This window comes from Canis lupus, chromosome 28, assembly GCF_011100685.1.
Source record: "Canis lupus familiaris isolate Mischka breed German Shepherd chromosome 28, alternate assembly UU_Cfam_GSD_1.0, whole genome shotgun sequence".
In the NCBI taxonomy this organism is placed as follows: domain Eukaryota; kingdom Metazoa; phylum Chordata; class Mammalia; order Carnivora; family Canidae; genus Canis; species Canis lupus.
Genome location: NC_049249.1, coordinates 4,781,075 through 4,804,128, shown reverse-complemented (window position 1 = coordinate 4,804,128; position 23,054 = coordinate 4,781,075). Strand labels below are relative to the sequence as shown.

Sequence of the window (23,054 nt, the reverse complement as noted above, 5' to 3'; positions counted from 1 at the left end):
GTTTTTCAGGGAAGCTTAGCTATTATCTGTAAAATTCTGTCAAAAAAAAAAAAAAAAAATACCAGCAATGACAACATGATACTGCCAAGTTACTACTATTATAAAGAGAAAATCAGTTTTTCACTTAAAGACCAATACCTTTTAACTTCCTTTTTTTCTAAGTTGGCAACAAGAGGTGTCAAACTAAGCAATCAATTAAAACAGGAGGGGAAAAACAAGCTAAGATAGAATTGCTATAAAAGCTACAGCTAAAAAAAAAAAAAAAAAAAAAAAAAAAAAGCTACAGCTAGTGAATGTGAAACTGAAGGTTACTTCTACTTGTCATCTTCTAGAAACTACTTAATTGACTTGTTTTTGTTTGAAGATTTTATTTATTTTAGAAAGGGAGAGAGACAACACAGGCAGGGGGAGGGGCAGAGGGAGAGGGAGAGAGAGAATCTCAAGCACACTCGTTGCTGAGTGTGGAGCCCAATGTGGGGCATGATCTCACAACCTCAAGGATCATGACCTAAGCTGAAACCAAGAGTGAGATGCTCAACTGAGCCACCCAGGCACCCCAGGTGACTTTTAAAAATCCTGATAAAATCAGCTTATGAGGTAAAATACATACACCATGTTAGCAGAATCTATAGCTCAAAATGCAAAATTTTATAATATAGTAGGAATAACCCTGTAGCAATCAAAAGGAAGAGATGTTTAAATTCTCTATCTAGATACTGAGATGTAATTAGGCATTCTCCCAGCTTGCTAAATGGACTGAAGAAAGTTAAAATAGAACCTAAGTGAACTTCAAAATTGGGACAGAAAAGTCATCTTACAAATAGACAAACAGATTGCCTCTTAAAAAAAGCATGAAAATCAGGCAACCATGTAAAGACTGGTAAGAATCCCAGGGACAAACTTAACAAACCAAAGAAGGTGGTGAAATACATCAAAGATAAAGTATAATTGTTACCAACCACTTCATTTTGTTGTTTTAAACAACGCTCTCTGTCTTCAGCATATTTTTTCATCTCTTTGTTTCGGAGATTCTCAGCTTCTTTTGCTTGAATGATAAGCATCATTTTTTCTTCTAGCCATTTCTTTCTCTCAGCTTTATATTTATGTTCTGATTCCTATGTATATAAAAATAATACTCATAACTATCACATGCTTCAGTAACAGTTAAACGATAGCTGACAAATTTATTTTTATAGCATATTCATATAACCCATGACTTTTTTACCTTTTTGAAAATTAAATGCTTTTCCTTAAACAAGGTTAAGATCAGAGTTTATTTCAGATTATATAATGAACACTGCTGGTTTCCTTTTCTAAACGGACTTCCCTTTATAAATCTTATTTTGCCATGAAGTCCATTTAAGGACTCTCCTTCATCTGTGACCTTAAGAAGAAATAAACAATTTCTATTTCTGAAAGAGCTTCAGATACTCAGGTTCTTCTAAATGCCAGGGAAAAAAATGACTTGGTGTGTGATAGTCATTTCTAACTGTATGGTTTCAAAAATAAAATATTTCTGGGTATACAGAATGCCAAATAAAAACAAACTTGTGCAACAAGACATTCATGAATCTGAGGGACATTGGCAATGGCTAGACCGAGAATATAGCTAATCAGTAATTTCCACTCCAGAGTTACAAAGTGTATAATCTATGTGATTACATTATTTGAGAAGAACATAAAATAAGCCAATATTCTTTAACATGAACATTCCCAATATAGTTAATTTTTTTTCATAAATAATGGAGTATTTATTTTGTTATAGCTGCTTTGGGACTTTCCCAATAGAAATGGTAAATTCTAGAATACAAATTAATAGTTAACAAAAGAAATTATTTTTTATTTGTTCAGTATCTGATATATATAGCATGAATTTAAGAAAATAACTTAGATGCAGCCAACTTTTTAAAATCATTATTATGCTTTCTTTAATCTCAAAACTTGTTTCCTCTAATAAAATGTACAAAATTTTAAGTGGTATTTGGTAAACCCCATTACAAAAATATTTCCTCCATATGTTCCATTCTATATAATAGTATTCAGAATTGAACATGGAAAAAATACAAATGCAAAACAGAGTATCCTTTATATAATACAGTTTCAAATACATTCCAGTGTCCAGATACACAAATGTATTCTTTTCCAACTTCATAACTGAAAATTAAAATGATTATATACAAAATAATCTTCCTAACTGTCCTCTTTCCACAGCAGTATTTGAGGACTAAGAAGTTTAAGGAGTAGAAAAATAGGTACAAACACATAAGAAGTAGTGATTTACGAAATAAATACATAGAACATAAAAGAGAAGACCCAAGCCCTGTATTTTCATTGGCACTACTGGTGGTTTCTATCTTGGGAATTTCCACCCCATGTCATTTCAATGTATGCTGAAAAATTATACCTATAATGTTAACATTTCCCAGGTCGTATTTCACCCACATCTAAATTAATTATAAAATATTTGCTGAATTCTCCTCTCATGAGAAATACATGGATACATATACACATAAAATCATACCTGTAACTCATCCTGAAGCTTACTGAGCTTTTCACTAAGTACATCTGTATTATCTTCAAGTTCTTTATTTGACCTTTGATTACTTTTGGCTTCCAGATCTTTACATTTTTCCTTCCATTTTTCCAATTCTAATTTGAAAACATAGAATTATTTTTTAAAGCACATGCAAAAGTTCTACCATATAGAGATACATGTGGCATGAGATACAGATAATCAGCAGAGCCCAGAAGAAAAACATAAACACAGATAGAACTGAGACAATTCTAAGGAATGAACTTTTAAGAGTTCTTACCAAATTCTTAGAGAAGAGGAAGTACAAGGACGTCTCAAGAACCCACTGAATAGTGTGCAGAGTGTACAGTATAAACACATTTCAATCTTAATTATATAGGAAACCTCATGTAGTTCTCAAAAATAAAAAATAAAAAAATTTAAATCTGATGGTATTCTGAAGGATGGAATCAGAGTATTTACCAAGATAAACATATAAGATGATTCTAAGAAGCTGGGCAGAGCTAAAAGTCAGTTGAAAAGTTTGTTTTTAATGTCTGGGAAACATTGTAAATTATCCAGTTATTATCAAAGTGTCCTTATTCCTTCTTTACTACATACAATTTTACTTGGATAAAACAATTTTAATCACTCTGGAAACGGCAAGTGATAAGACATTCCAAAAACACATCAATACTTTTTCACTACAAAATAGTATATTCAACTACTTGAAAAAAGGAAAGAAATCTAGGAAAATACAGAAAATGAAAAGTAGATCTTGACATTTAAGCATCTGTTCTACCTGTGGCCAGTCCTTCAGCTTCCTCTAGTTTAGCCTCGAGCACGCGATCTTGTTCTGCCTGGGTTTCTTCCTGTTCTTCCAGCGTCATTCGCATGTCTTCAATTATTTTCTCTTTAACATTCAGATCTAAAAATGCGGAGAGAACATTTTAGAAACTACTAACATCTACATCTAGATATCCAATTTTTCTTGAGTTCTTCTAAAATGAAAATACACTTTTATTAACCCACATAGAATTAGAATGTGAGAACCCTGTAGACAGAAGCTTTGTCTTATTCACTGCTGTACTTCTATGTCTAGAACGGTCCTAGCAGATAACAGGCACCAAATAAGTATCTGACGTTCAGATAGATATCTGGATGACTGCAGGAATGGATGGATGGATGGAAAAGAAAATCTCTTCAGATAAAATTAACAATTTTTTATAATCTTAAACTATTAATACTAACATAAATCTTGGGATTTATAAAAAATGTTATTTGGTAAAACATGTACTTTCAGTGTTAATATTTTCAAGCCAAAAGTAAAACTTTCACTTCCTAAAAGCAAAAAGGGTCAATCTCAATTTGACTTTTTTTTTTAATCACTGATTTTTTTCTACAAAAATTTCCAAAGCCAAAAATTTACTTGTAGTATTTTTAAAACCAGCTCTTCAGGAATGACTGTACTACTAGCCTTACCAAAATTGTCTCTGGCCCTTAAAAAATGATGACATTACAATAATGACTTATAAACAATTCCATTTTAATGCTACCTGCTGGAAAGAAGTAAAAAAAGGCAAAGATTACTTTGTTGCCTCGGTGATGGCTACATTTGAAGCAGGGCACATTTCAAACACCAAACCAAAACTGATGTCAGAGGTAATAAACCTATAAATGCATATAGTTCAACCTCAGGTCACTAAACATTAAAAATTACAAAAATCTCAAAAAATGGCTCCTCAAGGTGCATATAAATAGCAAACTTAAAAAAATAATAAAGACAAATTTAATAAAATAATAAAAAATCGTACAAGTAATTTCAGTATTCTGTCCATTTACATAAGCTACCAGGAATGCTAATAAAACAGAATTCTTCCTATGATTAAAGGAGTCCTGGTATTATTATCTAAACTCCTTCTTTCAAAAAGCATGATTTCCAAATATATTCAAATTATACAATTAATAAAAATTTTTTCAAAGAATCCTTTTCTACCTTGTATTTTGCTCTAAACTAGAAGGCTAAAAAGAAAAAGGTTTAATTAAATGTCTTGTTATCAATTAGGAAAGTCTCAGGACACTAATGATAATTTCACTGACTATAACTATCCACCTATTACTTGAAAAGTAGGTGTAGTTTAAAACAAAAAAAAAACAGAGAGAGAGAGAGAGAGAAAAAAAATTATTTATCAGTCCCTGCCTCCAAATTTTACATTTCATTTCAGGAAAGAATCAGAAATATGCAACAAATGAAACAGAAAATAAAATGGGATGCCTGGCTGGCTCAGTCAGTGCAGGGTGTGACTCTTGATCTTAGGTTTGTGGATTAGAGCCCACATTAAGTACAGAGATTACTTAAAAAAGTATCTTTGGAAGCACTTCGGTGGCTCAGTGAGTTAAGCATCCAATTCTTGATTTCAGCTCACGACGGCTGTGGAAACAAGCCTTGCCTTGGGGTCTGTGCTTAGCACGGGGTCTCCTTGTCCCATTCCCTCTGCTCACCCCACCAACTTGCCCCTCTTCATACTTGCATGTGATTTCTTTTTCTCCAAAAATAAATAAATAAAATATTTTTAAAAATAAAGTAATAAAAATAAAATCTTAAAAAAAAATAAGGCAACAACATAAAGACAATGAGACAGATACCTCTTCACTACTATCTAAAGATAGTAAAATAAAATAAAATAAAAATAGCTATGAGCTACTACAGCTAAATAAAGGACTGTCAAATGAACCAGCAATCAAGTGCATAATATTCAGGGTAGAAGATCACTGAGAGCTATAGAGTCCCAGGAAGAGATCAAGGAGGAAAGGCTTCAACATAGCATTTGAGAACAGGGGATGCCTGGGTGGCTCAGCAATTAAGCATCTGCCTTAGTCTCAGCACGTAATCCTGGAGTCCCAGGATCGAGTCCCACATCAGGCTCCTTGTGGGGAGCCTGCTTCTCCCTCTGCCTGTGTCTCTGCCTCTCTTTTTCTGTGTCTCTCATGAATAAACAAATAAAATCTAAAAAAAAAAAAAAATTTGAGAACAGGAAAGAAGTGGAAAAAAGAGACAACACATAAGCTAAGGACAGAAATAAATATGGCATGTAAAACCCCAGATAAGAAATACTTAAGTTGAGATTTATTTCAGAATATTACTGTACCGGATGTATATAAAACAACTACAGAAGCCTGAAACCACATGATACCATTTTCACATATCGCACTGGCAATAAATTTAAAGTTTGGTAACATCTAATACTGGCAAAAAATAGGAGGGAATGGGCATCTTACACACTATTTTAATGTGAACATAAACTAATGTAACAACTTTAGGGGGGATGCCTAGGTGGCTCAGCGGTTTGGCGCCTGCCTTTGGCTCAGGGCGTGATCCTGGAGTCCCACATCGGGCTTCCTGCATGGAGCCTGCTTCTCCTCTGTGTCTCTGCCTCTCTCTCTGTGTGTGTCTCTTATGAATAAATAAAAAAAATCTTAAAAAAAAAAAAAAAAGATCTTTAGGGAGCAATTTAGCAATACTTATCAAAATTTTAATACACCATTCGGGTGTATTAATACACTGCTAGATTTCCCCCCCACAAATATATTTACAAGTGTGCACAAAGACTCTTACACAAAATTATTCACAGTAGTTTATGCTAATGTCTAGAATAACAAAAAAATCATATCTAAAATAACCAGAAATATTTTTTTTCATCAAAAGAGGTCCTATTAACTGGAGAGTAGATGATAAAATGTGCTGATTTTCTTAGACATAATGATATTGTATTTTATTATGCAAGGTAAGTACTTAGCTTACAAACTTCATGATAAAGTATAAAGTATTACTGTCTGCAAGTATCTTTTAAGCCACTCAGTTTGTATAAAACATATTAGAAAGAGAGACAGAGATGAAAATATGGGAAAATACTTGAAAATACTGAATCTATTAAAAAGTATTCAGATGATCTTTATATTGACTTTATTTGTTCATAAATACTTCTTTCTTAATTAAAATTTGAGAAAAATGGGAAAGTTGGAATCATCATTCCAACTTTAAAAGCAACTAAGGTAGTACCTTAAATTAGCATATAATTTTGTCTCTACTGGACTTTGAAATTATGTTTCACTTGTGATCAACACCATGTCTTTATTCAAAGGAAGGACTCCATTTCTGGCAACAATGTATATTAGACTCAGTTTTATCTCCTCTATTCGAATCAATTTTGTTGCATTTTCTTAAGGATTTCTTTTAAGGGAATGATATTTTCTTTTCCCATTTATAAAAAAAGATATTAAATAAATTATGATGTATCAATATCATTAAATGAAATATTATTCAGGCTTTTAAAAGAAGGGTTATAGGGGAAAAAGATAAAGTAGATCTGTGTGTGAATATATGGAAAAATTTCTCAAAATTTCCCAAGTATGTAGAAACTTCTTTGATTTTTTTTTTTTAAAGACTTCATTTATTTGAGAGAGAGAAGGAGAGCACAAGCAGAGAAGGAGGAGCAGAGGGAAAAGGAGAAGCAGACTCCCTGCTGAGCAGAGAGCCTGACATGGAGCTCAATCCAGGATCCCGGGATTATGACCTGAGCCAAAGGCATTCGCTTAACTGATAGAGCCACCCAGACACCCTGAAACTTGTTTCAGTTAGGGATTTCCTCTGGGGTCTTTTATTTGTCTTCTTTATCACAGGAATAGAGGCAAAATAAAGCAGATCACAACAGGGAACAAATTAGTCTGGATAGAGCAGAAAAGTTATATTAGGCTAGAAAACAGTAAGGTAGATGATGGAAGTTTATTATGTAGGCAGTATAAAAGAATTAAAAACTTTTAATAGGAAAATGACACAATGAAAGAAGTTTTTAAAAAATTTAATCTAGGGATGTCTGGGTAGCTCAGCAGTTGAGCATCTGTCTTCGGCTCAGGGCATGATCCCAGTCCCGGGATCAAGGCCCACATCAGGCTCCCTGTGAGGAACCTGCTTCTCCCTCTGTGTCTCTGCCTCTCTCTGTGTGTCTCTCATGAATAAATAAATAAAATCTTTTAAAAAAAATTTAATCTACTATAGCCTGGCAATCAGATAGGACAAGTAAGGTGAGTTACTAGGAAAAGGTAACAGAATTTGCATAGTAGAACTGAGGGTAAGGGGAAATAATATTATTTACAGTCTAAAACCAAGGGTAGGCAAATATTTTCTGCAAAGTCAGATAATTATTATTTTAAGACCTATCAAAACTATTTACCTCTGCCACTGTAATGTGAAAGCAGCCAGACAATACAAAAGAGAATGTGTTGCTATGTTCCAATAAAACTTTACTCGCAAAATTAGGCAGTAAACTGGATTTGGTCAGAAGGCTGTCATTTGCTAAACCCTGGTCTAAACAATGGAAATAACAGACATCAATAGTAGAAAGATCCAGAAAAATAAGGCAATTAAAAAAAAAAATAAGGCAATTTTAGCAGAAAAGAGACACTTAGGTGCAAAATTTAACAAGACTTCAAAACCACTCAGCATAAAAAAAAATTGTAGACCAATTACCTGTATGAAAATAGTCACAAAACCTCAAAAGAATACTAAGAAACTAAACCCAGCAACTTATAAAAAGCATCATACACCATGACTAAGTGGGATTCGTCCCTGAAATGCAAGTTTAGTTCAACATACAAAAATCAATCGTATGCACCTTATTAATAAAGAACAAAACCACATGACTGTCTCAATGGCTAGAGTATAACACACTGGAATACAACACATTTTAATGATAAAAACATTCAACAGACTAGGAACAGAAGGGAAGGACCTTCCTCAACCTGATAAGAAGCATCTATAAAAACCCCACACTTAATACACATAATGGTGAAAGAATGAAAACTTTCCCAAGATCAGAAATAAGACATTAAAAATGTCCAGTCTCACCACTTCTACTTAACAGTATTCTGGAGGTTTTAGCCAGAGCATTTAGATAAGAACAAGAAATAAAACGCAAACAGAGGGACACCTGGATGGCTCAACAGTTGAGCATCTGTCTTAGGCTCAGGTCCTGATCCCAGGATCCAGGATTGAGTCCCACAGCAGGCTCCTTGTGGGGAGCCTACTTCTTCCTCTGCCTATGTCTCTGCCTCTCTCTCTGTGTGTCATAAATCAATCAATCAATCAATCTTTAAAAAATTAAAAAAGAATAGAAAGGAAGAAGTAAAACTATCTTTATTTGCAAATAACAGGATACTTTATATATAAGAAAAAAGGGAGAAAGAAAATCTTATTAGAGTTCATAAATTAGTTCAGCAAGTTTACAAGATATAAGATAAATATAATTAAATCTATGTATTTCTATATAATAGCAACTAACAATCCAAAAAAATGGTATTAAGGAAACAATTCCATTTTTAACAGTGTCATAAAGACTTAAATACTCAGAAATAAACAAAAGAGGTACAAATTGTATACAGTGAAAGGAATTATAGAAGGTTTAGCTAAATGAAGATATTCCGTGGTTAATATTGTTTGGCTAGCAATTTCCCCAAGCAGATTCTCAGATTTAAGACAATCTCCATTAAAATTCCAGCTGGCTTTTTTGCAGAGAATGACAAGCTGATCCTAAAATTTACGTGGAAATGCAATGAACCCAAAGTAGCCAAAACAATCTTGCAAAAAAACAAAAGTGGGAAAAACCAAACTTTCCAATTTCAGAACTTACTATAAAATTACAGTATCAATATAGTGTGTTACTGGCATTGAAAGTTCAGAAATAAACCTTTACATTTATGGTCAACTGATTTTCAACAAAAGTGCAAAAACAATCAATGTAATAGGAGAAAGCACAGTTTTTTCAAAAAATGGTACTAGACAACTGCTTCTCCATATGCAAAATAATTTAGACACCTACCTCACAAAATATACAAAATTATATGCAAGTAGATTAATTCAAAAGGAATCAAAGATCTAAATATAAGAGCTAAAATTATAAAACTCTTAGAAGAAAACCTAAATGACTTTGGCTTCAGCAATGGTTTTTAGACATTACACCTAAAATACAATCAAATGAAACAGATAAATTGGACTTCGTGAAAATTAAAAACTTTTATGCATCAAAGGACAAACCAAGGAAGTGAAAAACCACCCACAAAATGGGATAAAACATTTGCAAATCTATCTGCTAAGTCACATATCCAGAATATATAAAGAACTCTTACAACTCCGTAATAAAAAGAGAAATAACCCAACTGAAACATGGGCAAAGGACTTCAATTCTCAAAGAAGATACATAAATGGACTACAGCACAATATGCTCAATATCATTAGTCATTAGAGAAATGCAAATCAAAGCCACAATGACATATTGCTTTATACCCAGAAGTATGTTAGGCTAAAAAGTAGCCCCCCAAAATTCATGCCCATCCACTATGAATATGATCTTATTTGGAAATAGGGTACTTGCAGATACAATCAAATTAAGAATAAGGTCACTTATAGTGGACCCTAAATCTAATACAACTGGTCTCCTTGTAAGAAGAGGGAAATTTGGACAGAGACACAAGGAGAAGACAGCAATATACACACATCCAAAAGAAAGATGGCCATGTTTAAAACAAAGACAGACTGGAGTCACGCTGCCATAAGCCAAGGAATACAAAGGACTGCCATCAACCACTAGAAATTAGAAGAGACAAGGAAAGATTCTTCCCCAGAATCTTCAAAGGAAGCATAGCCTGCCCTGTCAATACCTTTATTTTGGATTTCTAGCTTTTAGGACTGTGCGAGAACTTCCATTGTTTTAAGCACGGAGTTCATGGTACTTTGCTACAGCAACCCTAGGAAGCTAATATAAGATAGCTATAATTTTTTTAAATGAAAAATAACAAGGGTTGGCAATGTGCAGAGACACCAGAGCCTTCAGTATAGCCACTGGGGGAAAATGTTCTTCAAAAAGTTAAACACAGAGCTATCATAGAACCCAGTAGTTCCACTCCTGGATCCCCAAGAGAACTGAAAACATATGTTCACCCCAAAATTTATACACAAATAGTCATAAAAGTCAACAAGGACAAGTAATCCAAATATTCATCAACTGATAACACAAATAAAATGTACTACATTCATTATAATGAAGTATTCTTCAGCCATGAAAAGGAATTAAGTATTAATATATGCTACAGTATGGATGAAACTTGAAAACATAATGCTAAATGAAAGAAGTTAGGCACAAAAAGCCATATATTATATGTACCCACTTAGACGAAATGCCTGCAAAAGGCAAATCCAGAAACAGAAAGCAGATCAGTAGTTGACAGGGACTTGAGGAGTGATAGCTAAATGGGTACAAGGTTTCTTTCTGGGGTGATGAAAATGTTCTGGAATTAGTGATAGTGATTGTACAACCTTGTGAATATACTAAAATGCACTAAACTGTACACTTTTAAAAGATAATTATTATGTATTATATCTCCATTAAAAAAGATTTTAAACTAAGATATCTAAGTAAATGGTATTCAGTGTTTAAACAGAAAAATAGAGGCAGAACTGAAAATGCACTTGTTTGTTGTGTCTCATGCATAACTGAAATCACAGAAGCAAATGGACTTTCCAGCAAGAAAAATAAAGAAAAAAAAAAAAAGAAAAGAAAAGAAAATAATGCCTTAATCAGGAAAGTTGCCAAAGTAGCTGAAAGAGATAGGCAATAACTGGTACAGAACAGATCACAAGAGTTGAGACAAGTTTCAAAGAGGCGGAAGCTATACATTACCATTTTATTTAGGAAAAAATATATTCACACACAATAAACGCTGCATAAAAAGTGAAAATGAGAAAAAGGAAGAGGGTGGACAGCTATGTTAAAATAATATAACAAAGGAAAAGAGGGATTGCAAAAAGTTAATAGATTTTAAAATATGCAGGTTACAAATGACTTGAGAGCAAGTTTCAAGAGCATGGAGAAGATAGAAGCCAAATTAAAGTAGTCAAAGTTCTCGATATCTGGCCCAGAGAGGAAAAATTAAAATACGATAGAAACTTTATCTTGGTCCAAGGGCATGCATTTTCAGAACCACTAAGATCTGTTCACATTTGCCAACAATGACAAAGCACCAAAAGTAAAGAAAACCCCTAAAAAGATTATGGAAATAGAAAATGTTAAGGGACAAAAGCCTAAGAGAAAGGCAAGAGAAAATAGGACAGTGTGCAGAGACACACACACACACACACACATACACACTCAAGTTATTGATCCAAGTAAATCCCACAAATGTCCAAGTCATCTAAACAAGCAATAACCTGGTTGTCCTACCTCTTTCTTTTTAGTTGGCCAAGTGCAAACAGTACAAATTAGTGACGAGAATCTGAAACTTAAGAGTGAAATAGACCTAGATTCAAATTCCAGCTCTACTTACTCACACAACCAAGAGATTAAGGGGTGAGCGAGGAAGAGGAGACAAATGTACTATGAAAAGAAAGATGTATGTATCATCTACAAAGGTAATTTTAGGGATCCCTGGGTGGCGCAGCGGTTTAGCGCCTGCCTTTGGCCCAGGGCGCGATCCTGGAGACCCGGGATCGAATCCCATATCGGGCTCCTGGTGCATGGAGCCTGCTTCTCCCTCTGCCTATGTCTCCGCCTCTCTCTCTCTCTGACTATCATAAATAAATAAAAATTAAAAAAAAAAAAAAAAGTTTAAAAAAAAAGGTAATTTTATATTTTGAATTTAAAAATCAAAATTTGAGTAAGAAAGGTATAATTCAACACATAAGATTTGAATCTAAAGTATTTAATGGTTTTTAAACACTTTTTAAAAATACTTTAATTTTGGGATCCCTGGGTGGCACAGCGGTTTAGTGCCTGCCTTTGGCCCAGGGCATGATCCTGGAGACCCAGGATCGAGTCCCATGTTGGGCTCCCGGTGCATGGAGCCTGCTTCTCCCTCTGCCTGTGTCTCTGCCTCTCTCTCTCTCTCTCTCTCTCTCTCTGTGTGACTATCATAAATAAATAAATGAAAATAGCTATAATAAATAAATAAATAAATAAATAAATAAATAAATACTTTAATTTTAAAGATGTTTTACTGGACATATACATTCTTACACAATTTTGTCTAGAAATCTAGTCCATTCATTGTGACCAATATAACCATTTTTATTTTTCACAAAATATTGGGCATGACTTAAAATCAGTATTCCTTTAACTGAATGTTTTATTTTTCTAAGAATAAACCTTATGTTGACGAGTCACTCATTAGAATCAATGTTTTTTTGTTTTGTTTTGTTTTTTTTGTTTTTTTGCTTTTCTCTTTTGATAAAGTTACATCTTATGTTGACCTTACTTTACAATTTTCAAAGGAAAATGTTAACTCAGTTATTACTGCAACTACCTATTTTGCAGTTATTTTAGTACTGGAAATAGAGGTTTGTTCCTGACCTTTACACACTCTCTCATACTGCTGTATAGCTTCTTCCACATTCTGATTACTTAACTGCTCCTGCAAAATGGAAGAACATGAATTAAATGCAAATGTAACTAAAATGCACAGCAATATTTAATAGTGGGACTTGAAAACAGGATCCAATGTTGGGTCTGAACTCTTGTCTCCTACAAAGCTGACTACTCATCTCATGCTTCCAAGTTTCCTTTGCCTTGGACAAAAGGGCAGGGTGAAAAACAAAACTTGATACCTTTAATCTACCTCAAAGTTACTGCCCATTTTATTTACCCAATGTTTTAAGCTACCATGTTCTCTTACACAACACAAAAAAGCAAAAATGAGGAAATGGAGGCTCTCTATCAATAAACTCAAAGGGCAGGAAAAATAGCGTCCTCCATCTCCTCTATGTAGAAAGTAGCTGGGAAATTTGAAAAAATAACAGGAGCCACAAGAGGCAAGAGTATATTACGGGCACTGGAAATCCTCCAATTCCAGTTTTAACCTATCAGGTAATCCAACCTTTACTGCCTATCTCACTTAATATCAGCACTATCTCTATATGTGCTGATTGAATTGGAATGAATCATTACAGAACCTGGAAATCTCTGAAACGTATTAAGTACAGACTACTTTATTTAGATTCAGTTAAAAATTAAAATGTGTTTGTACCTGAATACTCATTAGTTTGCTTCATTTAAAATCCAACATGCAAATACAATAATCCATTAATTGTAGCCCAATCCATTTATTTAATGTCAAGCAAAATATAACCACTTACAAAGAGATTTTGCTTTTTTAGGTGTCCTTTTGAAAAATAATTTATAAGACTTTAACTTCACTTTTTTACTTTTTATTTTGAAATAATTTGAAATTTACAGAAGAATTGCAAAGACAGCAGACATTTTCTGAATAAGCTCTAGTTAGCTTCCCCTAATGTTAACTATTACCACGGTACATTTATTTAAAAATCAAGAAACACTGGACTGAAAAATGAGTTAAATCTCCATGTTCTATTATTTAAAATATGGAAAAAATCATCTTTGTATGAAAAAAGGAAACTAGCACTGGTATAATAATATTAACAACACTACAGACTGTATTTTGATTTCACCAGTTTCCAGTGATCTCCTTTTTCACTCTTCTAGGATCCCATAGAGGACACAGGACTGCATTTAGTAATCTTGTCCCCTTAGTCTCCTCCAATCTATGAGAAGTCCTTGGTAGTCCTTTTCTTTTATGACCTTGACACTTTTTACTGGTTGGATATTTTGTACAATATCTTCAAGTCTGGATTTGTCTGATGTTGTCTCATAATTAGACTAAGGATATAGATTTCAGGAAAGAGATAAGAGATGTGCCCTTCTAGTAACATCAAATCAGTAAAGTACATGGTATCAACATGACTTACTACTGGTGATGGTATTCTTGAACACCTGGTTAAGGTGGGGTCTGCCAGGTTTCTCTACTGTAGAGACACTAATTTTTTCTTTCTATACTCTATTCATTAAAAGCAAATCACTACAACTTTAATTTTTTAAAAGATTTTATTTATTTATTTGAGAGAGAGAGAGAAAGAAAGAGGAAGCACAAGCAGGAGGAGGGGCAGTGGGAGAAGCAGACTCCTCACTGAGCAGGGGCCCCCAATGTAGGGCTCGATCCCAGGGATCATGACCAAAGCCAAAGGCAGACTGACTGACCCACCCAGGTACCCTAATAATTAGTATTTAAATTCCAGAAATTGGGGATCCCTGGGTGGCACAGCGGTTTGGCGCCTGCCTTTGGCCCAGGGCACGATCCTGGAGACCCAGGATCGAATCCCACGTCAGGCTCCCGGTGCATGGAGCCTGCTTCTCCCTCTGCCTGTGTCTCTGCCTCTCTCTCTCTCTCTGTATGACTATCATAAATAAAATAAAAATTAAAAAAAAAAAAAAAAAAGTTTAAACAGTACTTTAAAAAAAAAAAAAAAATTCCAGAAATTGTCAAAAGAGATTTTGTAATAATGAACTGATACACTGGGGTGCCTGGGTGGCTCAGCTGGTTAAGTGTCTGACTCTCGATTATCACTTAGGTCATGACCTCAGGACCATGAAACGGAGCCCAGCATAGGGCTCCATGCTCAATGGGGAATCTATTTGAGATTCTCTCTCTCCCTCTCCCTTTACCCCCTCTCCCATTTGCACTCTCTCTCTAAAACAAATAAATAAAATCTTAAAAAAAAACCTGATAACATTTAACTATACACTAAAATAAACCAACAGAATCTACTTAAAGTGTTTTCAAAAACAAAACTGTTACCTTGAGTTGCTGAATGGTTCGCTGTTTGATATCTATTTCCTGAGAACACTGGTTTTTCTTTTTCTCCAGTTCATGAACTTTAATCCTCAGTAATTTCTCCTCATCACGCATTACAGATACCTAAAAGTAATGTTCATAAAACAAAATATTTTTTAAAATACTGTTTTTTGTTGTTTAAAATTCATGGTCAGTGGTTCAGTGATTCATAGCCTTTAAAACCCATTGGAAAGGTTATAGATTCTAACGTACTATATGACATGGATTCAAAGTATCAGAAAAAATTTTAATATACTAAAGAAGAATGCATATGAAAAGATTACTTTCTTCTCATAATATTTTAAGAATCTAAAACTCTGTAAGTGCTCTCAAAAAAGAATCAACACAGCACTTTGCAATAGCAAAATCAATTTCACAGAAAAATCAATAGAGATAGTCTAAGAGGAAAATACTGGCTCAGATTTCCAAGGGTTATTGAGTAATGTGATCCAGTAATACAAGAAATACTTTAAGAGCTAATAATGGCCCACAGAGGATGAAAATGGAACAGTTAAAAGATCAAAAGTTATCCACGCACGTGAAGGTCAATTGATTTTTTGACATTACTGGTAACCTAGTTCTAAAAACTTGCTAAAGAAATCAAAACCACTATGAACTAGCATGTAAATCTTCACCAAAAGAAAAAAAAAAAGATAATTTATGAACATCTTTAAGCCAATCTCCATTATACCAATCCCAGAGATTTCATAAAATGAAATAAGCTTAAAAATTTCTCCTTTATAAAAACCATGGAAAAATACATACTAACAGTAGCTCTGAGTGATTTGGTTTCAGGGAATTTTTACATTCCTTTTTAGGTTTTCTAAATGTTCCAAATTTACTATAATAAATATACATTTCCTTTATAATCATACAATAAAAATATTTATTTTTATCTTATTTTGTTTAAAAATGTGGAACTTGAGACACCTGGGTGTCTCAGTGGTTTAGCATCTGCCTTTGGCCCAACGCATGATGCCGGGGTCCTGGGTTCAAGTCTCACATCAGGCTCCCTGTATGGAGCCTGCTTCTCCCTTTGCCTATGTCTCTGTCTCTATGTCTGTCATGAACAAATAAATAAAATCTTTTTTAAAATAAATTAAAAATGTGGGACTTGTAGTAATAAACACCAATCTTACCAATTTTACAGCTATAAACTGTTAGCCTATAATAAATAAAGACCACCTTAAGTTTCCATCCTGGCTCTACCATTTACTAGCTAAAGTGAACTTGGACAGGTTATATCTCTCAATACATGTTTCCTTATCCAGAAATTTTAAGTTAAAACAATGACTACCCCTAATATTTGAGAATTCAATGAGATGTTATATGTAACTCAGCATTAATGAACCAGAATAAGCTATTATTACTGTTGTTGTTAGCAGTCCTAGCACTGACATTACACATTATTTTGAAAAAGAGAAAACACTCTTTATAGCCATCATTAGAGTAACAGTGGTGATCTATACATTAAAACATAACTTAAAAAGAGATGCCCCTATAAACAGTGGCACGAAAGAAATCTCAAAAAGAATTAAAAAGCAATTTATATATAGATGACCCCATTTATAAAAACTTAGATACATACATATATTATTAAATACAACATAATATATGTATCTAATTAGATACATATGTACCTAATATACAATGTTAAATACAATGTAACACATGTATCTAAATAATTACTATACATACTTGTACGTTTTCTTGATCTAAAAGTGTGTTTTAGGGCGCCTGGGAGGCTCAGTTAGTTAAGCAACTGCCTTTAGCCCAGGTCATGATCCCAGGGTCCTGGGGTCTAGCCCAGCATCAGGCTCCCTTCTCAGCAGGAAATCTGCTTCTCACTCTCCCTCTGCCCCTCCCCTCATTCATGCTCTCTCACTTTCTCTCTTTCTCAAATAAATAAAATCTTTTTAAAACTTTTAAAAAGTGTGTTTTAGTGATCTAAAAGAATGCTGTCAAGAGTGGCTATATTTAAAAAGGAGAAAGAAATGATTGGGAAGAAGGACTTCATTTATATCTTCATTTGTTAAAAAATATTTCCAAATAACATATACAATAAAAAGTCTTTAATTAGAAAAAGGAGCTATTATTTAATTGGAAAAAAGAACTATTATTTAAGTAACTGGTTCTATGTGTCTCAAAGTCAATTACACCATGCTTGAAATGCTTACTGATAATCAAGGTGCTCAGAAATAGTACTTAAACCAGGAAGTCACATGCATAGAAAGTAAATAATCTGAATCTTCTAAGTGACAAACAAGTGCTTTTCCAAATTATGCTACATTGCTTTGAATTTACTAATTTGACTAAGAATTTTCCTAGAACTAATTAGAGTTTAGGTCATCTTTACTGTCTTACATTTCTAATCTAATCTAGTCTATTTGTCACATGACTTGGAAACTTTCTGTATATAATTATAAGAAACAACATAGGTTTTTGCATTTTACCTATGATGGTATTGTTTGTATTTTCCCTCCATTGACTGAAAACTTTGTTACATTTCCCTTATTATAATGAATACAGATTCATTGTAAGAAATCAATAAATGCAACAAGTACAGCTTTTAAAAAGTTACCTGTGTTATATATTTTGATTTACTTAGGTAAATCAAAATATATAACAATATTTTATATATCTCCTTGCTGTCTGTATTTTAATACAAACCGTTCACAAAGTTTTAATCTTACTACATACACTTTACTCTTGAACAATGTGGAGGTTAGGGGTGTAGATCCCCTGTGCAGTCGAAAATCCATTAATTACCTTTGACTCCCCCAAAACCGAACTAATTGCCTACTGTTGACCAGATGCTTTATCAATAATATAATTGAAGTTGATTTAACATATTTTGTATGCAAAATGTGTTATATAATATACTATTACAATAAAGTGAGCTATAGAAAAGAAGTGGACCTGCACAGTTCAAACCATCTTGTTCAAGTATCAATGGTATATAACATTGGGTCCACCTTCTATTAACATTATAACACAAGCACATTCCCATATCATAAAAGCTTAGTTCTTAACCTATACTTAAATCAGAATCCTGATAAACATAGTGATGATTAATCTTTTTTTTTTTTTAGTGATGATTAATCTAAGAACTTTATAAATTGCAATGATAAAAAAAATTACAAATACAATTTGTACATCTCTACAAATCACTATAAATGAAGCAACAAAACTCAGGCCAAAGCTTCCACCACAGTGCTGGCAGGCAAAAAAAAGAACCTCTACTCACAAAAAAATGCAGAGGGGTACTAGACCTACAACAAGAGCTTCTTTCCTCTTCCTTTTCTATAGTATATAGGCCTAATAGTCACAAAATACTCCTTATTTAATCAGAAAAGTTCATACCCATTCTAACTTTTTCATTCATTTTTAATTTATATTAATGCTATCTTATTGTTGACATTTTATGTTAAATGAGAAATTGTTCCAGAACTTCAATTTCAAGTAGGTTAGAATAAACTAATGAACCTTCTATTGAAAAACAGATTGCTGCTGGGGCACCTGGTGGGTCAAGGGCTAAGCATCTGCCATCAACTCAGGTCATGATCTCAGGGTCCTGGAATGGAGCCCAGGCAGGGCTTTGGGCTCCCCTCAGCAGGGAGTCTGTTTCTCCCTCTCTCTCTCCCCTCACACGTGTGCCCTATCGCATTGGTGCTCTATCGCTCTCTCTTAAATCTTAAAAACAAAATACTGGATGAAAAAAATATTTAATCCTTTTAAATGCACTGAAGAACTAGCAAAAACAGTAAAAATTATAGAGGCAAAAACTGAAAATAAGAATCACAGAAGTAAGTAGAGCACTGACAGATGCTGGCCTTTGAGTACACTTAAAGAATGAATTGGTCTGGTTTTCAAAAGAACAGTAAAAAATAAACCTATGAAAATAGAAAGCTTCAATCATCCAAAGACAACACAGAAACCAGAAGATATTTGTAACAATTTAACTGACAAAGAAACAAATCAAGAATAAAGATGCCCTACACACTAATAAAAAATTTTTAAAAAGGGACAGCACAATTAAAATATGAACAAACTATTTCGAGGGGTGGAAACCAGAATAAATAGCCAATAAAAATATGAATAGGTGCTGTATTTCATTAGTAATCAGAGGAATTCAATTTCAAATGACAAGGAGATACCCCTTCACATCCTCTGATGAAGCAATTCCACCTCCTGGAATATAAACTCTTGCACAAGTATACCCACAAGCATGTATAAGAAAGGAATGTTGTTTCTAAGAGCAAAGAAAGGAAAAAAAGCCAAATGGTCAACAGGCAAATAGATAAATAAATCGCAGAATGTCACACAGGGGTGTATTATACAGAAGTGAAAGTGATTTTACAACTATACATAAATCAATCTCAGGAGTATGTGACAAATACTCTCAGAAAAATACAATTTACTGTTTAGAAATAAAAAATAGATATGACTTTATATTTTTAGGTTAGAGAAAGATAAACACAAAATATTCAATGTAATAACTTCTATGGAGGTAGGAAACCCTAGTAGGGATGGGGTCCACAAGCATTTGCTGTATCAATTTCTTCAGACCTTACACATTTAAGTATTCTTTTTACTATTTTTTTAAGATTTTATTTATTTATTCATCAGAGACACAGAGAGAGAGAGAGAGAGAGAGAGAGGCAGAGAAACAGGCAGAGGGAGAAGAAGGCTCGATGCAGGGAGCCTGACATAGAACTCGATCCCGAGGCTCCAGGATCACACCCTGGGCTGAAGGCAGCGCTAAACCGCTGAGCCACCTGAGCTGCCCTAAGTATTCCTTTTTAATTAACTCAGGGCAATAATAAAAAATAATTCTTTAAAACTGTTCCAGCTTTTAGAAAAAGTCTAAGTACAACACAAAATCAAGAAATCATAGTAAAGGCTTAATGACCCCATCAAAAGGCGCAGGGTTTCAGATTGGATAAAAAAGCAGGACCCATCTATTTGCTGTCTACAAGAGACTCATTTTAGACAGAAGGACACCTACAACCTGAAAATAAAAGGTTGGAGAACCATTTACCATTCGAATGGTCCTCAAAAGAAAGCAGGGGTAGCCATCCTTATATCAGATAAACTAAAATTTACCCCGAAGACTGTAGTGAGAGATGAAGAGGGACACTATCTCATACTTAAAGGATCTATCCAACAAGAGGACTTAACAATCCTGAATATATATGCCCCGAATGTGGGAGCTGCCAAATATATCAATCAATTAATAACCAAAGTGAAGAAATAATTAGATAATAATACACTTATACTTGGTGACTTCAATCTAGCACTTCTACCCTTGATAGGTCTTCTAAGCACAACATCTCCAAAGAAACAAGAGCTTTAAATGATACAGTGGACCAGATGGATTTCACAGATATCTACAGAACTTTACATCCAAACTCAACTGAATACACATTCTTCTCAAGTGCACATGGAACTTTCTCCAGAATAGACCACATACTGGGTCACAAATCGGGTCTGAACCGATACCAAAAGATTGAGATCCTCCCCTGCATATTCTCAGACCATAATGCCTTGAAATTAGAACTAAATCACAACAAGAAGTTTGGAAGGACCTCAAACACGTGGAGGTGAAGGACCATCCTGCTAAAAGATGAAAGGGTCAACCAGGAAATTAAGGAAGAATTAAAAAGATTCATGGAAACTAATGAGAATGAAGATACAACTGTTCAAAATCTTTGGGATGCAGCAAAAGCAGTCCTAAGGGGGAAATACATCACAATAAAGCATCCATTCAAAAACTGGAAAGAACTCAAATACAAAAGCTAACCTTACACATAAAGGAGCTAGAGAAAAAACAGCAGATTGACCCCACACCCAGCAGAAGAAGAGAGTTAATTAAAATTCGAGCAGAACTCAACAAAATCGAGACCAGAAGAACTGTGGAACAGATCAACAGAACCAGGAGTTGGTTCTTTGAAAGAATTAATAAGATAGATAAACCATTAGCCAACCTTATTAAAAAGAACAGAGAGGAGACTCAAATTAATAAAATCATGAATGAGAAAGGAGAGATCACTACCAACACCAAGGAAATAAAACGATCTTAAAAACATATTATGAACAGCTATACGCCAATAAATTAGGCAATCTAGAAGAAATGGACGCATTCCTGGAAAGCCACAAACTACCAAAACTGGAACAGGAAGAAATAGAAAACCTGAACAGGCCAATAACCAGGGAGGAAATTGAAGCAGTCATCAAAAACCTCCCAAGACACAAGAGTCCAGGGCCAAATGGCTTCCCAGGGGAATTCTATCAAACGTTTAAAGAAGAAATCATACCTATTCTACTAAAGCTGTTTGGAAAGATAGAACGAGATGGAGTACTTCCAAATTCGTTCTATGAGGCCAGCATCACCTTAATTCCAAAACCAGACAAAGACCCCACCAAAAAGGAGAATTACAGACCAATATCCCTGATGAACATGGATGCAAAAATTCTCAACAAGATACTAGCCAATAGGATCCAACAGCACATTAAGAAAATTATTCACCACGACCAAGTAGGATTTATCCCCGGGACACAAGGCTGGTTCAACACTCGTAAAACAATCAATGTGATTCATCATATCAGCAAGAGAAAAACCAAGAACCACATGATCCTCTCATTAGATGCAGAGAAAGCATTTGACAAAATACAGCATCCATTCCTGATCAAAACTCTTCAGAGTGTAGGGATAGAGGGAACTTTCCTCGACATCTTAAAAGCCATCTACGAAAAGCCCACAGCAAATACCATTCTCAATGGGGAAGCACTGGGAGACTTTCCCCTAAGATCAGGAACAAGACAGGGATGTCCACTCTCACCACTGCTATTCAACATAGTATTGGAAGTCCTCGCCTCAGCAATCAGACAACAAAAAGACATTAAAGGCATTCAAATTGGCAAAGAAGAAGTCAAACTCTCCCTCTTCACCAATGACATGATACTCTACGTAGAAAACCCAAAAGCCTCCACCCCAAGATTGCTAGAACTCATACAGCAATTTGGTAGCATGGCAGGATACAAAATCAATGCCCAGAAATCAATGGCATTTCTATACACTAACAATGAGACTGAAGAAAGAGAAATTAAGGAGTCAATCCCATTTACAATTGCACCCAAAAGCATAAGATACCTAGGAATAAACCTCACCAAAGAGGTAAAGGATCTATACCCTAAAAACTACAGAACACTTCTGAAAGAAATTGAGGAAGACACAAAGAGATGGAAAAATATTCCATGCTCATGGATTGGAAGAATTAATATTGTGAAAATGTCAATGTTACCCAGAGGAATTTACACGTTTAATGCAATCCCTATCAAAATACCATGGACTTTCTTCGGAGAGTTAGAACAAATTATTTTAAGATTTGTGTGGAATCAGAAAAGACCCCAAATAGCCAGGGGAATTTTAAAAAAGAAAACCATATCTGGGGGCATCACAATGCCCGATTTCAGGTTGTGCTACAAAGCTGTGGTCATCAAGACAGTGTGGTACTGGCACAAAAACATACACATAGATCAATGGAACAGAATAGAGAACCCAGAAGTGGACCCTCAACTTTATGGTCAACTAATATTCGATAAAGGAGGAAAGACTATCCATTGGAAGAAACAGTCTCTTCAATAAATGGTGCTGGGAAAATTGGACATCCATGTGCAGAAGAATGAAACTATACCACTCTCTTTCACCATACACAAAGATAAACTCAAAATGGATGAAAGATCTAAACGTGAGACAAGATTCCATCCAAATCCTAGAGGAGAACACAGGCAACACCCTTTTTGAACT

At 34.3% G+C, this 23,054-nt stretch overlaps 1 protein-coding gene across 5 annotated transcripts in view; it reads right to left on the bottom strand.

The window, feature by feature from the left end:
* Positions 1–23,054, bottom strand: part of KIF20B (kinesin family member 20B) — an 80,645-nt gene that overhangs the window by 16,304 nt on the left and 41,287 nt on the right. For all 5 annotated transcript variants that reach the window (XM_038578168.1, XM_038578170.1, XM_038578171.1 and 2 more), the window contains 5 exons: positions 15,209–15,328; positions 12,910–12,970; positions 3,315–3,440; positions 2,522–2,649; positions 960–1,115 (listed from right to left, as the gene is read on the bottom strand). In XM_038578168.1, coding sequence (XP_038434096.1) covers positions 960–1,115; positions 2,522–2,649; positions 3,315–3,440; positions 12,910–12,970; positions 15,209–15,328 — 591 coding nt within the window. The remainder of the gene's footprint in view (positions 1–959; positions 1,116–2,521; positions 2,650–3,314; positions 3,441–12,909; positions 12,971–15,208; positions 15,329–23,054) is intronic.